The sequence below is a fragment of the Salvelinus alpinus genome, chromosome 24, assembly GCF_045679555.1.
Source record: "Salvelinus alpinus chromosome 24, SLU_Salpinus.1, whole genome shotgun sequence".
Taxonomy (NCBI): Eukaryota; Metazoa; Chordata; class Actinopteri; order Salmoniformes; family Salmonidae; genus Salvelinus; species Salvelinus alpinus.
The window spans coordinates 18,588,763-18,606,269 of record NC_092109.1 but is presented as its reverse complement, the minus strand read 5'-3'; the positions used below and the strand labels follow the sequence as shown (position 1 = coordinate 18,606,269).

Sequence of the window (17,507 nt, the reverse complement as noted above, 5' to 3'; positions counted from 1 at the left end):
TACTGCATTGTCGGAACTAGAAGCACAAGCATTTCGCTACACTCGCATTAACATCTGCTAACCATGTGTATGTGACTAATAAAATTTGATTTGATTTGATTTGATTTAAATGCTCTGCAACAAAGCTTGTTAGTGTCCAACAAGCTTTCTCTACCCTTAATCTTGTTCTGAACATCTCCAAAACAAAGGTCATGTGGTTTGGTAAGAAGAACGCCCCTCTCCCCACAGGTGTGATTACTACCTCTCAGGGTTTAGAGCTTGAGGTAGTCACCTCATACAAGTACTTGGGAGTATGGCTAGACAGTACACTGTCCTTCTCTCAGCACATATCAAAGCTGCAGGCTAAAGTTATATCTAGACTTGGTTTCCTCTATTGTAATCGCGCCTATTTCACCCCAGCTGCCAAACTAACCCTGATTCAGATGACCATCCTACCCATGCTAGATTACGGAGACATACTTTATAGATCGGCAGGTAAGGGTGTTCTCGAGCATCTAGTTGTTTTTTACCATTCGGCCATCAGATTTGCCACTGATGCTCCTTATAGGACACATCACTGCACTCTATACTCCTCTGTAAACTGGTCATCTCTGTATACCTGTCGCAAGACCCACTGGTTGATGCTTATTTATAAAACCCTCTTAGGCCTCACTCCCCCTATCTGAGAAATCTACTGCAGCCCTCATCCTCCACATACAACACCCGTTCTGCCAGTCACGTTCTGTTAAAAGGTCCCCAAAGCACACACATCCCTGGGTCGCTCGTCTTTTCAGTTCTCTGCAGCTAGGGACTGGAACGAGCTGCAACAAACACTCAAACTGAACAGTTTTATCTCAATCTCTTCATTCAAAGACTCAGTCATGGACACTCTTACTGACAGTTGTGGCTGCTTTGCATGATGTATTGTTGTCTCTACCTTCTTGCCCTTTGTGCTGTTGTCTGTGCCCAATAATGTTTGTACCATGTTTTGTGCTTATATGTTATTTTTTATTTTATTTTTAATCCCAGCCCCAATTCCTGCAGGAGGTCTTTTGCCTTTTGGTAGGCCATCATTGTAAATAATAATTTGTTCTTAACTGACTTGCCTAGTTAAATAAAGGTAAAATAAAATAAATAAATAAAAACAACACAGTGAACGAAAGTACACACACAGACTCCAACTAGCTAGCTTTTAGCTAGTTGAAAAGCGAAGCACGTGCTTCAAGTACAGAAAATGCGGGCCAGACATCCGGCAAAACAAAACGCATATGCATCTGGTAGACATCGGGTAGAAGGCTGCAACTTGCGTGATTCGAAGCAGTGAACAGTAAAGGTACACACCAGGTATATATTGACAGTCAAGTCGAGAAAGCAGCACAGAAAGAATAAAAAATAATACCAGGCAGAATCTTAGGCTGTCAATGTAGATTTTGCCAACCCATTCTCATGTAATGAGAAGCTTTGCTCAAATATGATGCAGGGTGGGGTCTAGTCTAGCACCGTAAGTGGGAAGGCTGGCCATGGCAGACCGATTGGCAGGGAATCTGGGCGCAATTCGGGGAACTCCTGAGATTTTAAAGCGAGAGAGGGCGTCAGCTGTGTTATCTAAAATGCAAGTCCAAGTTAAGCACCTGAGAAGTCTATTGATAAAGGGAACTGAGGGTCTACCCTTATTAATCATATGAACTGTAGCTTCATTCTCAAAGAACACAGAAATCCTTCTCTTAGACCACTGCCTGCCCGAGTAGACATGCTATAACAAAGTGATAGAATTCGAACAAGGCTCTGAGTACGGGGATTACATTTCAATAGGCCATGTTCCATAAAACCATTAGATTCTTAAATTTTTTATTAAAACTGCAGAGGGATCAGCCTCCATATAGAATCCGAGAGAGGCTGATGTTCCACAAAGTCATTATAAAAGAAAGAAATGCCATTCCAATTATCGTACATCATAGACCAGAAACGCAGGTCGGATTGGCATCCCTCATCCAGAACAATGACATCGTGGAGATTTGCCACCGTTTTTGCTAAATCGAAAAGCCTAGACACATCCATGGGGAATGATACATATGGTAAAATTAAAATGACCTAAAAGGGACCGTAGTTCACGCATGGTGACATATTTTGTGTTGACAAAATATTTCATGACGTCTCTAATGCGAGAGCGTTTCTCTCGCGGTAGAGAAGCCTGCATTGACTTGTTGTCTAGGTTAATACCTAAACACTTGAGGGGTATAGTTCTCATCAGAGCGGGGCATGCCAAGAGACGAGAATGTGTCTATAAGCTTGGAGATGGAGTGAGCCGGAGGAGAGCTAGGGAAATCGACTACCAAAAATGGTACAACACGAAGGGCAATCTAGATGTCTAACTTTGTTGTCTACGAGGGCTGAAAGAACCGGGTCGGAAGTCTAACTGGACCCAGGCATGGGCAGAAGCTTAGAATGTTTTACTTTCTTCGCCTGCTTGCCAGTGTTGGAACACCCACGTTTCTTAGCTGGAGCCTCCGATGAGTTGGCTGGGGCAACCAACTCATCGGAAATCCCCATGGGAGTGGATACAGTGCTTTTGAAAAGTTTTCAGACCTCTTCCCTTTTTCCACGTTAGTCTTATTCGAAAATAAAACATTTTCCTCATCAATCTACACACAACACCCCATAATGACAAAGCAAAAGAATATATATATTTTATTTTGCACATTTATTACAAATAAAAAAACAGAAATAACTTATTTATATAAAGTATTCAGACCCTTTGCTATGAGACTCAACATTTTGCTCAGGTGCATCATGTTTCCTTGAGATATTTCTACAATTTGATTGGAGTCCACCCGTGGTAAATTCAATTGATTGGACATGATTTGGAAAGGCACACACCTGTCTATATAAGGTCCCACAGTTGACAGTGCATGTCAGAGCAAAAACCAAGCCATGAGGTCGAAGGAATTGTCCATAGAGATCCGAGACAGGGTTGTGTCAAGGCACAGATCTGGGGAAGGGTACCAAAACATTTCTGAAGCATTGAAGGTCCCCAGAAGTTTGGAACCACAAGGCTCTCTGATGAAACCAAGATATAACTCTTTGGCCTGAATGCCAAGCGTCACGTCTGGAAGAAACCTGACGACATCCCTACGGTGAAGCATGATGGTGGCAGCATCATGCTGTGGGGATGTTTTTCAGTGGCAAGGATTGGGAGACTAGTCAGGATCGAGGAAAAGATGAACGGAGCAAACTACAGAGAGATCCTTGATGAAAACCTGCTCCAGAGCGCTCAGGACCTTAAACTTGGGCGAATGTTCGCCTTCCAACAGGACAACGACCCTAAGCACACAGCCAAGACAACGCTGGAGTGGCTTCGGGACAAGTCTCTGAATGTCCTTGAGTGACCCAGCCAGAGCCCGGACTTGAACCCGATCGAACATCTCTGGAGAGACCTGAAAATAGCTGTGCATATACTTTCCGAATGCACTGTGTATCTTGAGCGTAGAGGACCTCTAGGATTCTGTCCAATCCTGAATAGAGGGCATAGGTTGTTTAGCCAACCTCAAGATCCGATAGGGCGCGGTGATATCTAGGAAAGCTCTGGATAGGCATGATTGATACTCACCTCTAATTGGTACCATCTCAGCTGATGTGTCAGCTGAGGCGGGGCACTCTGGTTTTCTTTCTGAAGTGGCTCAGCTAATTACTTCTAAATGGCATTTGCTTTAAAGCCACTCTTTTTGTGTCAGGAATTTCCATTGACATTACATTTGACAAGGAAATGTATATATTGCACGCTCAATCTTAAAACATGCAAATGCATGCAAGGATAAAGATTAACACAGACTACAGTGGCTGGTTTTGGTTGTCCTTTCTTATTCTACATAGATCATAGGAAATCCCAGGACATAGTGTCTATAATACTGTAATTAGCTCACATAGTTACTGTCAAGCTCCAAACACTTGTCACTGACTAGTTGGACATTCATTTCCCAGTGATTTCTGTACTTACAGCATTCATATAAATTCATTTTTATCATGTTTTTGCTTTGACGGACCTTATTTTTATATTGACATTTGTCTATAAAACTCATGGATGCAACTGTTTATGTCAAGTTGTTTTGTTTTCTACTTGTAGCCCTGTTTGTCCTGAAAATAAAATAGTAAAACACTTCATTGTGAGGCTAAATATAAGGGCTGGACATGCAGATAAATGAAGGTCAGATAAATGAAAAGCCTATTTTTGCTGGGATTTCGGGACTGAAGAGGTTAAGCCCTTCCTTACCTTTTAAACCACTGTTAGGTTCTAATTTTTCAGAGTAAATAACTCACGGACACTAGAGAAGCTTAACCAAGTTTAATTCTTCCCAAAGGGTCAACACAGCTGTAATTCAGACAAAAACCTTTTCTCACCATCATAAGTATATATACTCCACTTTAGATACTCCTCCTTCTCTCCAATCCTTACATCTTATGGTTCCACAGGAAGAGGGTAATAGGATGTAAACCCTTATTACTCCCTTCAGGGGATCTGACCTGACCTCAACCCCTCCTTCGCCTAATCCACAGATGTCCATCCGCTTCCTCTATAGCAATGCTGTGATCTCCTCCCGTCCACCAAACACATTCCCAAAGCCATCTTTCTTTCTACAGAGACCCATTATCTTTCACTCCTTATACACTATGCGTCTGATCTATCATGTCTTTAATATCTCAATGTTCAAAGTCTACCCGAATCCAACACCACTCTTGTGTAGCTTGTGAGCATCATAGAGCAGAACATGTTGCATGTTGGTGAGAGTCTCAGCTTTTCATAGATAGCTTTTAGTAGTTTGTAGCTCAAACCATTAGGACTCTACAGACGTTTTCTGTGAAAAAAAAGACCTGGCCCGGGCCCCTTCAGGATCCGCCATTGTCTCAAAAACACTGGTCTCGTTTAGCCCCTGTTAATCCCACAGATTAATGGTTGGTATCTATGGATGCAGAAGAAATCCAATGGTACAACCCAAACTGTCTGTAGCTCAAACACATTATGTTTAAAAGGGGTTAAAGTCAAAAACGCACCGGTGTTACGGTGGGACTCATTGGGTTAATACTGCTACACGTTTCTGCAAATGGTCAGTGGTAAAACTCTTTGTTTTTGTTTCCCAGGCACAACACGAGGGCAAGTGTGAGTATGAACGAGTACCATGTGAAACCTGCCAGGTCCTTATCCTGCGCAGTGAAAAAGAGAGGCATAATGAGAGAGAATGTGAAGCAAGGACATTGAACTGCAAGTACTGCAAAGTCTCCTTCAACTTCAAGGAAATCAAGGTGAGACGCTTATTTGGAGAACACCAATGGCCAACAAATGTACAAGTGGATACAGTACTCCAGAGAGTCCGATTCTGATGAGATGGTTATGGAATGTGTTGATTCTGAGATGAACTGATATTCTCATACCAACTCCCACTCCTTATCTATTACAGGCTCATGATGAAATCTGCCAGAAGTTTCCCATGCAGTGCAAGGACTGTGGAAAGAAAAAGATCCCACGGGAAAAGGTCTGTCCTCTACTGTGTCCTTTAATCGTATCTTATCAGCCTTGGTGCTGTACAGTTTCTGCTTTCAATAAATATACATTGTTGCCTAGTCAAGTGGAGTAGGCCAGAGCATGAACAGACTCATTTATCACTCTTTAGTCGAAGTAGGTCTCACTATGAAGTCTTCTCATAACAGAACTAAGAAGGTAGTGGCACTTTGTTTGAGTTAGCCCTTTGAACTTAGGTTATTTTATTCTGTCTCAACAGTCATCTATTTTCACATTTGAAATAATGCTGGTTATTTTCAGGGTTAAGCCCCAATTTAATCTCCATAACCCTGATCTTTCTCTTTCTCTTCTCTCCCTGCAGTTTCTAGATCACAGCAGATCCTGTGCCAAGTCTAAGGCTGCATGTCCGTTCAGTGAGGTCGGCTGCAAGGTTGTGGTGTGTATAGAAGATCAAATATATCTATTCAGATAAGGTTTTATCTACAGTATATGATGATGGCCTTCTTAGATATTTGAAAAATGCATATATTTGATTGTAATGTCCCAGACAGCTCTTGATTACGGTTTCCTGTTTGTCAGAGGAAACTGGTTTGTTTTTCTCAGTATTTTCCTATGACTTGCCCTCATTTGACAGTCAAATAAATCTGGCTAAATTTGTAGTCGTTTTGATCAAGAAAAATCCCCTCTTTCCTCTTGTTTTTCTGAGTCACCTTGACTACTCCATGGCATGCAGACAGTGAACAATGTTCTGTTGATTGTTTGGTTTATAGTTAGACCTCTATAATTAGACACTTGTGGCAACTTCTTGGTTGAGGCACAAGTAGTATCCAACCTAGTAACACTCCCCCTAACCCTAACCCTACTGCGTTCCAAACTGCCTCTAGAAGCAACATCAGCACAATAATTGTTTGTTGGTGTTAAGCTTGCCTCCATTGGACTTTGTAGCAGTGGAAACGCGTTCTCAGGAGTGTTTATTTACGCTTCACCGCTGTGGCAGTCCAACGGACGGATCTGCGTTTGGCGGATGCCAAGAGAATGCTACTGCCTGAATGCAACTGTAAAGATTTTTGGAGGAGGAATAATGGTCTGGGGATGTTTTTCATGGTTCGGGCCAGGCCCCTTAGTTCCAGTGAAGGGAAATCTTAATGCTACATCATACAATGACATTCTATATGATTCTGTGCTTCCAACTTCGTGGCAACAACAGTTTGCGGAAGGCCCTTTCCTGTTTCAGCATGACAATGTCGGCTTTCACAAAGCGAGGTCCACACAGAAATGGTTTGTCGAGACGGTGTGGAAGAAATTGACTGGCCTGCACAGAGCCCTGACATCAATCCCATCGAACACATTTGGGATGAATTGGAACGCCGACTGCGAAGCCAGTCCTAATCTCCCAACACCTCATTAATGCTCTTGTGGCTGAATGGAAGCAAGTCCACGCAGCAATGTTCCAACATCTAGTGGAAAGCCTTCCCAAAAGAGTGGAGGCTGTTATAGCAGCAAAGGAGGAACCAACTCCATGTTAATGCCCATGATTTTGGAATGAGATGTTTGACGAGCAGGTATCCACATATTTCCTTGGGTATTAGACACACCCTCAACAGAGAGACGTCTCAAAAGAGACATCAAGTGTTTGAGAGTAAATGTTCTGAGCTTTATGTGCAGTCCCCTACAATTGAACTGTAGCTTGAATCTCAATATTGAAGGGCATCTAAAATTGACAATGAACAGTATGATACAGACTAGTTAACTCAATGTGCTTAACGCTTTGTGTTGTGTCACCACAGATTGATAATGGGAAGCACAGTGACCACGAGCAGACTAGTGTCATGGAGCACATGCGTCTGATCCTGGCGACAATGCCTCTGGTGAGGCTTCAGCGTCCAGAGGCCCCAGGGCTGGGGGAGTGGCAGGAGGACTCTGGGCTGGGCCTGTACCGCGCTCCCGAGGATGGAGCCACAGCTACTGCAGCCATAGATGGGGGAGGAGCCGCTGCCTCCGGACAGACCTTTGGTCTTGACCACAAGGTGGGCTTAATTTGGTCTGATGCATTTGATGAATAGGAAATACTACGGAAGCTACTGTTGTCTTATATATATATTTTTAAAGCTTCCCTTGTTTAACAGAACAATTTCAACCAAGCTGTTAAATGATAAAATGGATTGGCATCCTACTTGTTATTGAACTCTTACAGATGGCCTGAATACTAATCTATACAGAGATGTTGCAGATGCAGTAACACATAATGAAGGACTTGTCTTCATTGTATTCTCTGTGCTGTGTTCCTGCAGGTGAGAGCACTGGAGAATATAGTGTGTGTACTGAACAGGGAAGTGGAGAGGAGTTCTCTCACTTTAGAGGCCTTCTCACGGCAACATCGTCTAGACCAAGACAAGATTGAGAACCTCGGCAACAAGGTACGTCAACTAGAGCGTACTCTCACCATGCGGGACCTACAACTGGCTGAGACAGACCAGACTCTGAGAGAACTCCAGTTTTGCACCTTTGATGGTGTCTTTGTCTGGAAGATCGCCGACTTCTCACGCCGCCGCCAGGACGCTGTGGCCGGGCGAACACCCGCTATGTTCTCACCAGGTTAGATCTGCCCTGATTATTTTATTCTTATGTTATTCACCGGTCCTTAAGGCCTGCAGTTACAAGTTGACTGGCTTTGACTTGAAAATCCTATTTTCATTTAGGAAAATCTGATATGATATCTTTCCTTTAATGTCCTTGCTCTTTAGTGTATCATAAGTATACCATACTCTATGGAAATGCACATTTATGGCAATGTAATTCCACAAGCATGCACTCATTTTTACCACAAGTGACTCAATAAGTCACAGATAAACATACTGTGATTCTAATATAGTTCCTCTTATCCCGTAGCATTCTACTCAAGTAAATATGGCTATAAGATGTGTCTGAGACTGTATCTGAATGGGGACGGAACGGGTCGAGGGACTCACCTTTCTCTTTTCTTCGTGGTGATGAGGGGCAAGTGTGACGCTCTTCTCAAATGGCCCTTCAGTCAGAAGGTAAGACTTGAGTAAATAAGGGATACAAAGTTTATTGAAAGCATGAGCTTTCCAATAGAATTCCAGGCACTAGAACCTATGACAAGGTGCATTGAAGCTGTTCTGGCTCGTAGTGGCCCAACACCCTATTAAGACACTTTGTTTGTGTTTCCTTTATTTTGTCTGTTACCTGTGTCTAACATTAGTAACTACAACAAAATGCATTATAGTAAAAAACTAAATATTAAATCTCCGTCCTCTTTCCTTGTTCTCTTCCCTGTAGGTGACACTGATGCTGCTGGATCAGAATAACAGGGAGCATATCATTGATGCCTTCCGGCCTGATGTAAGCTCCACCTCTTTCCAGCGACCAATCAGTGAGATGAACATAGCCAGTGGCTGCCCACTCTTCTGCCCATTGGCTAAACTGGCAGGCAAGAGCTCCTATCTTAGGGATGACACCATTTTCATCAAGGCCATTGTAGACCTCACAGGCCTGTAGTGACTGTGGAAGTCAAAGGCCTGTAGAAACTAGAAGTGGTAGTCAAAGATCTGAAGAAACTGGAAGTGGTAGTTAAAGGCCCAAAAATGCACAGCAGAAGAACACACAAAATTATGACTTATGACCATAAAATACATTAAATTATATAATACTATTAAATAATATAATATAATTATAAGCATAATCTAGGCAGTGTCTATTTAGCCAGCTAACAGCATTTGAATGAAAACTTGCATTCTCTCAGGTGGGTCAAAAATTCTCTCAGGGAGAGCGGTATCTCAAGCGTTCGTCAGATCTGCAGGATTATATAGATATTGTAAATTGTGGAACCATCAAGTGTGCAGGAGGCACCACCAGCTGCATGATAAGGCATTTACAGGTGATTTCCAACATATTGGTAATCAGATTGCAATGGAGGGTCTAGCCCCCCCATATGGGCCATCTACGAGTGACGTATTGTTCACCATAGTTCACACTGTAATGTTTAAAGTAATAGTTACAGAGACTTATAGTGGATGTCAGAAATAGATCTCGCATATGGGACAATGGAGCGCCCTTCACTGGTAACGAAAAGAGAGATCGGTAGATTGGACACCATTGCCTTGAATTAATAAGTCTCAACATCCTTTACATAAACATGCAAATTGTGGTGGACTGAACCAATGCTTGAATAGAGGACCACAGTATGAGTCATAATACCCATAAAACCTAGCAGTCAAACAGGGAAATGGTTCCAATCGTTTTTTCACCATAACTTTTTCCCATGGGAGATTTTAGAAACACTTAAAATAAGGGGTTTGTTTCATGTAGGCTTACACTGGCGTGACGTTTTGATAACTGTGTAAATCTCTCTAGGACAAGGTGACTTTTATAAATATACTCACCTCTATTTACCCCCCCCCCCCAAATTCAATGCTAATTAGCTGCTAATGTGGCTATCATAAAGGACTACAAATGTCACGATTATCTGGACGAGACTGCCGAATCGAGGCAAAGGTAATAATGTCTGGATTAACTAATGTTAGCGGAATGTAGTAATGAATAAATTGGCTACATTTCTTTAAATGGACAATTCTGTGAACTGTCTAGTGCAAGTTTTAAATTGACACAATACCTGTTAGCAAAGGTGTCACCTAGAGATGACTTGCAGGAGCTTGCAGGGATTTGTAGTTTTGCATTATGTCTACGTTGATGCCAATTAGTAATTTATTTTCTGCAAGTAAATAGAGCAGGATATATTGATAAGTCACCTTGTCCAACAGAGATTTATGTGGCTGTCAAAATGTCCCGCCAGGGTAAGCCTACACGAAACATCCCTGAATTTAAGTGTGTCTAAAATCCCCTATGGGAAAAAAGAATAGTGTGAAAATGATTGGAACCATTTCCCTGTTTGACCGCTATGTTTTATGGGTATTATGACACCTTCACTGTGGGGTTCTATTGGCCCTCTCGCTCAGCCTATTTCTCACTGATTTTAAAAGATCAGTAGTGTTATTTGCTAATGTTTTATAAAAATGTTTGCGAAAGTTTTTTTCACTAGAAAATGAGTAACCTTACCGGCAAAATATGCTTTTAACATCTAATGCTGTTAGCCGGCTAGATAACCACTGCCTCTAAATAATATATACATACATATCTCACACGCAGTGCATTCGTAAAGTATTCAGACCCCTTGTCTTTTTCCACATTTTGTTACGTTACAGCCTTATTCTAAAACTGTTTAAATAGTTTTTTTTCTTCATCAATCTACACACAATACCCCATAATGACAAAGCAAAAACTGTTTTTTAGAAATGTTTGCAAATGTATTAAAAATAAAACTTAAATATTACATTTACATTAGTATTCAGACCCTTTACTCAGTACTTAGTTGAAGCACCTTTTGGCAGCGATTACAGTCTTGAGTCTTCTTGGTTATGACGCTACAAGCTTGGCACACCTGTATTTGGTGAGTTTCTCCTATTATTCTGTGCAGATCCTCCCAAGCTCTATCAGGTTGGATGGGGAGTGTTGCTGAACAACTAATTTCAGGTTTCTCCAAAGATGTTCAAGTCCAGGCTCTGGCTGGGCCACTCAAGGACATTCAGAGACTTGTCCCGAAGCCACTCCTGTGTTGTCTTGGCTGTGTGCTTAGGGTCGTTGTCCTGTTGGAAGATGAACCTTCGCCCCAGTCTGAGGTCCTGAACACTCTGGAGCAGGTTTTTATCAAGGATCTCTCTGTACTTTGCTCCGTTCATCTTTTCCTCGATCCTGACTAGTCTCCCAGTCCTTGCCACTGAAAGAGCAGATGCAGCATGATGCTGTAGTGCCAGGTTTCCTCCAGACGTGACGCTTGGCATTCAGGCCAAAGAGTTCAATGTTGGTTTCATCAGACCAGAGAATCTTGGTCAGAGTCCTTTAGGTGCATGTTAGCTAACTCCAAGCAGGCAGTGGGACCTTACCAAATCATGTCCAATCAAGTTGTAGAAACATCTCAAGGATGATCAATGGAAGGAAGATGCAGCTGAGCTCAATTTCAAATCTCATAGCAAAGGGACTGAATATTTATGTAAATCAGTTATTTCTGTTCTTCATTTTTTATAACTTTGTAAACAAGTAATTATGGGGTATTGTGTGTAGATTAATGAGGATTTAATCAATTTTAGAATAAGGCTGTAACGAAACAAAATGTGGAAAAAGGGAAGGGGTCTGAATACTTTCCGAATGCACTGTATATACACTACTGTATGGTGTGCATAAGTACACCACAGCATAGGCATATAAAGTAAAGATATGATTCAATACATTATTATATATATATATATATACATTATCATATGATAAATGAATTATATAAGATAACTATGTTATAAAGTGATAAGCTGAGGAAGCTCCTTCTCTTTTCAAATACTAAATGCATCTTTACTCTCAAATAACAAGCTTATTTCTAGATAGTGAGCTCACTCATAAATACCCTTTAGCAAGCTATTATATATGCCAGGGATGGGCAACTGGTGTCCCGCGGTCCCCTTTTGTAGGCCTGTGGACCAATAAAGAAAATAATTGGTTCGGGTGGGGGGGGTGTGTGTATGGATGTGGGTACGCAGAGCCACAAGGAAACTGTGGACCCTCATTAGTTCTGTTTTTTTGTTGGCCCCACCCTCATCAAAGTTGCCAATCCCTGATATTATCAATTGTATTGAATATAACAATGGACTGTTTCTGAATGTTATTTACTTGTGACAGGCTCTCTTTCTTGTGTAAAGTGAAGAAAGACAATATAGATCTAAACATTAACACATGCTACAAGTAGATCGCCTTCACTTAACATTATTCTGGGTCATTCGTTATCTATGTGTGATTTACTAAAGCACTTATGGTTAAGCATTTATGATTACGTTTCTGCATGTGTTCATGTAGATCTAGTATGAATCTTTAATTATCACATCCATTAAATTGACAGACTAAGATTTTGTGTGTGTGTGAGAAATATGTTCCAAAAAAATGAATGACTGTTGTACCTGATTAGGGCTGTTGCAGTGACCTTATTACTGCCACACCAGCAGTAAAATTCCACTTGACCATTGAATCACCTCAAGATGTTTTCACACTTGGTCCCTTTCAGACAATTTTTGTGAACTAAGTGCAGTTTGCTTAATCATTTTTTCAGTGTGCACACTCCAAAGGAACTAATACCCCTCTAAAGAGCCCCAGAAGCGAACCGAACTGAGACCATCTCGTGATGTGGTCTGAGTTCTGTGCACTTGAACTTCTCGGTCCGGTTCCCTTTTTTAGGGCAATATGAACACAAAGCCACTCAGGTTCGCTTGTCATTATTCCCGCACCTGATACTAGAATACTGTAACACCGTTTCCTCTGCCAGAACCCAAGGAATTAAATCATCAACATGTATTGATCACATCTTTACTAATGCTGCAGATATTTGCTTTAAAGCACTATCCAAATCATTAGGATGTAGTGATCACAATATAGTAGCCATATCTAGGAAAACCAAAGTTCCAAAGGCTGGGCGTAATATAGTGTATAATAGGTCATACAATAAGTTTTGTGGTGATTCATATGCTGATGATGTAAATAATATTTGCTGTGGTGTGTAATGAGGAGCAACCAGACGCTCCACTTGACGCATTTATGAAACTACTTATTCCAGTTACTAATAAGCACGCACCCATTAAGAAAAGGACTGTAAAAACTGTTAAATCCCCTTGGATTGATGAGGAATTGAAAAATTGTATGGTTGAGAGGGATGAGGCAAAAGGTATGGCAATTAAGTCTGGCAGCCCAACTGATTGGCAAACGTACTGCAAATTAAGAAATCATGTGACGAAACTAAATAAAAATAAACTACACTATGAAACAAAGATAATTTATATAAAGAATGATAGTAAAAAGCGTTGGGGCACCTTAAATGACATTTTGGGAAGAAAAGCATTTTGGGAAGCTCCTTCATTCATTGAATCAGATGGCTCATTCATCACAAAGCCCACTGATATTGCCAACTACTTTAATGACTTTTTCATTGGCAAGATAAGCAAACTTAGGGATGACATGCCAGCAACAAACGCTGACACTACACATCCAAGTATATCTGACCAAATTATGAAAGAAAATAATTGTACTTCTGAATTCCGTAAAGTTAGTGTGGAAGAGGTCAAGAAATTATTGTTGTCTATCAACAATAACAAGCCACCGGGGTCTGACAACGTAGATAGTAAATGACTGAGGATAATAGCAGATGATATTGCCACTCCTATTTGCCACATCTTCAATTTAAGCCTACCAGAGAGCTTGTGCTCTCAGGCCTGGTTGGGAAACCAAAGTCATTCCGCTACCCAAGAATAGTAAATCCAATCAAAGTTTATTTGTCACATGCGCCGAATACAACATGTGTAGACCTTACAGTGAAATGCTTACTTACAGGTCCTAACCAACAGTACAATTTGTAAGGATGCTCTCGATGTTGCAGCTGTAGAACCTTTTGAAGATCTGAGGACCCATGCCAAATCTTTTCAGTCTGCTGAGGGGGAATAGGCTTTGTCGTGCCCTCTTCACGAAAGCCCCCTTTACTGGCTCAAATAGCAGACCAATCAGCCTGTTACCAACCCTTAGTAAATTTCTGGAAAAAATTGTGTTTGACCAGATACAATGCTATTTCACAGTAAACAAATTGACAACAGAATTTCAGCATGCTTATAGGGAAGGACACTACAAGCACAGCACTTACAAATGACAGATGATTGGCTGAGAGAAATTGATAAGAAAATTATTGTGTGGGGGCTGTCTTGTTAGACTTCAGTGACTTTGACTAAAGCCAGAGTGTCTTTGTATGCGGATGACTCAACACTATACACGTCAGCTACTGCAGCGACTGAAAGGACTGCAACACTCAACAAAGAGCTGCAGTTAGTTTCAGAATGGGTGGCAAGGAATAAGTTAGTCCTAAATATTTCTAAAACTAAAAGCATTGTATTTGGAACAAAATACTCACTTAACCGGGTAGCACGGCTGGCCCTTGGATGTACACAGAGAGCTAATATTAATAATATGCATGTAGATCTCTCCTGGCTGAAAGTAGAGGAGAGATTGACTTCATCACTACTTTTATTTATGAGAGGTATCGACATGTTGAATGCACTGAGCTGTCTGTCTAAACTACTGGCACACAGCTCGGACACCCATGCATACCCCACAAGACATGCCACAAGAGGTCTCTTCACAGTCCCCAAGTCCAGAACAGACTATGGGAGGCACACAGTACTACATAGAGCCGTGACTACATGGAACTCTATTCCACATCAAGTAACTGACGCAAGCAGTCAAATTTGATTTAAAAAACAGATAAAAAAACACCTTATGGAACAGCGGGGACTGTGAAGCAACACAAACATTGGCACAGACACAAACACACACACACACGTGATAAGATACGCACTATACACACACATGGATTTAGTACTGTAGATATGTGGTAGTGGTGGAGTAGGGGCCTGAAGGCACACAGTGTGTTGTGAAATCTGTGGATGTATTGTAATGTTTTTAATATTGTATAAACTGCCTTAATTTTGCTGGACCCCAGGAAGAGTATCTGCTGCTGCTAATGGGGGTCCATAAAAAATACAAATACAAATAACCTCTCACATTGGAACCACACAAGAGGGAAGATGATGATGTGCAGGCTCTCAGAAAAAAACATGCTGTTTTGGGATATTGGTTAGCGATTGTCAAGGAAGCACAGAAATTCCAAAATATGTGTGAAGATTTTAGTTCAGATTATTTGTTTGCAATATGTGATCTATAAAGAGAGCTACATAAGCTGTTATATTCACTTGTGGGGTTTGAATAGTGTGAGAAGACAACAACATATTTGGTGAGAATCACAACATCAGGTACAAAATCAATTCTAGCTCTATGGGTGTACAACTTTTAATTTAATCTGCATTTTGCTGTGCATTCTGTTAACAATCATATTTACATGTTAATAGTATCTTCTGATTACAATTATGTCTAATCTTTTAACTAAATGCAATCTATTAGCTTCCAAAATGTTGTTTTCAAATAAACAACACACTGCCATCACGCACAGATGTGTTCGACTCTTGGCGGCAGTAAGAAAGCCAGCGAAGAGCCTGGATCTCAATCCCATTGAGCACGTCTGGGACCTATTGGATCGGAGGGTGAGGGCTAGGGCCATTCCTCCCAGAAATGTCCGGGAACTTGCAGGTGCCTTGGTGGAAAAGTGGGGTAACATCTCACAGCAAGAACTGGCAAATCTGGTGCAGTCCATGAGGAGGAAATGCAATGCAGTACTTAATGCGGCTGGTGGCCACATCAGAGACTGACTGTTACTTTTGATTTTGACCCCCCCCCCTTTGTTCAGGGACACATTCCATTTCTGTTCATCACATGTCTGTGGAACTTGTTCAGTTTATGTCTCAGTTGTTGAATCTTGTTATGTTCATACAAATATTTACACGTTAAGTTTGCTGAAAATAAACGCAGTTGATAGTGAGAGGATGTTTCTTTTTTTGTTGTTGCTGAGTTTAGTTGATTTGCAATATGCAGCAATATTTGTAAACACAGAAAGGGGTATACTGTAGCTGTCCAATAACATGTTCTGGTGGAATGACTTGTCCTGCACTTTGTAAAAACCCAGAGTGCATTGAGTGAATGTTGGAAAAAGATGTTGGTCCCTTAACATAGCAATATGAATGCAAAGAGGACTCGGAGCACAAAATAGGTGAAGTGACCTGGTAAGAGTTTAAAGTCAAGGACTGAGTTCTTTAGCTTTTCTTTTTACCCCTGAGTTAGATTCATTTTTTTTAACTTTATTTAATTAGGCAAGTCAGTTAAGAACAAATTCTTAATTACAATAACGGCCTACCGGGAACAGTGGGTTAGCTGCCCTTTGTTCAGGGACAGAATGACAGATTTTTTACCATGTCTGCTCTGGGATTTGATCTAGCAACGTCAGTTACTGGCCCAATGCTCTAACCACTAGGCTACCTGCCACCCCATTTAAAGAGGACTATATGTAAAAATACCCTTAATCTCTTCTTATGCACTCTGGACATGCGTTGTTAGTACGCAACTCACTTAAGACCGTTGTAGTGGAAGAGTGAGAGAAGGTGATATACTTGCAATGTGCAGGCACTGAGACCCAGCATGATGACTCAATATAGCCACAATTAGCTATATGTATCTCTTAATAACTGCATAATGGTGCAAGTTAGACATGCTCATTATAGTCATACTGAGATGTGATGTAAGGCTCGCTACCTTGACTAGATTGCTCCAGAGATGTACAGGGCCTGTTGCATGTATTCACATATTGGAGTCAGATTGAGAAATGTAGTTTATTATATTCTACGTAATGGTTGGATAATTTCCACACATCTACAGAATGATGACCCCCTCATTCTCAGTGATGGGGATTTCCACCAACCTACACAGGTGCCATTATACAAGTAATAGCCTATCTCACAGTACACGTGACTGAAAAAACAAATTTAAGATGTCTTTGGTACATACTTTGTCTAACCGATACTCAAATTAAACATTCTAATAATGGCCTTTGAGTGTGGACTGTATTATGATGCATACTGGATGGACTGGTTACCCGATGCTACGCTCCAAACATTCTATCCATGAGTCTGGGAGAGAGCATATAGGCCTAAGTGATGTTGTTGGTTCATTGATTGTGCAGGCAGGCTTAGTTAGCCTACAATTATAGTAAATTAGTATTTAATTTTGAATAGCTCAGTAATAGAGAATTGTTATATTTCTAAGACATTCCAAGTTTTGTATCATTCACAACTAAAGTTGCCAAAGTGTGTAGGACCTGTAATCACTTTCACACTCAACATAGCCACTTCATATGCACACTCGCTCTGGAATGGGAAAAATATCCTTTATTTTATTCAGCTAAGTTCAATTATATTCTTACAATAAAATAATGGCATGGAACTTTAGCATATCCTGTCTGCTAAACAAACTAGCC

The 17,507-nt window shown here is 41.0% G+C and overlaps 1 protein-coding gene across 3 annotated transcripts in view; it reads left to right on the top strand.

Annotated features, from left to right (window-relative positions):
- Positions 1 to 16,019, top strand: part of LOC139552259 (TNF receptor-associated factor 2-like) — a 34,923-nt gene extending 18,904 nt beyond the window's left edge. Inside the window, exons 5-12 of one of the 3 annotated variants that reach the window (XM_071363804.1) lie at positions 5,113 to 5,274; positions 5,430 to 5,504; positions 5,853 to 5,927; positions 7,279 to 7,518; positions 7,783 to 8,086; positions 8,381 to 8,529; positions 8,792 to 8,854; positions 15,594 to 16,019. In XM_071363804.1, coding sequence (XP_071219905.1) covers positions 5,113 to 5,274; positions 5,430 to 5,504; positions 5,853 to 5,927; positions 7,279 to 7,518; positions 7,783 to 8,086; positions 8,381 to 8,529; positions 8,792 to 8,854; positions 15,594 to 15,656 — 1,131 coding nt within the window. In that variant the 3' untranslated portion in view covers positions 15,657 to 16,019. Of the gene's footprint in view, positions 1 to 5,112; positions 5,275 to 5,429; positions 5,505 to 5,852; positions 5,928 to 7,278; positions 7,519 to 7,782; positions 8,087 to 8,380; positions 8,530 to 8,791; positions 9,161 to 15,593 lie in introns of those variants that run through there. The other 2 variants (XM_071363803.1, XM_071363802.1) reach the window with 2 other exon arrangements.
- Positions 16,020 to 17,507: the final 1,488 nt, after the last annotated feature.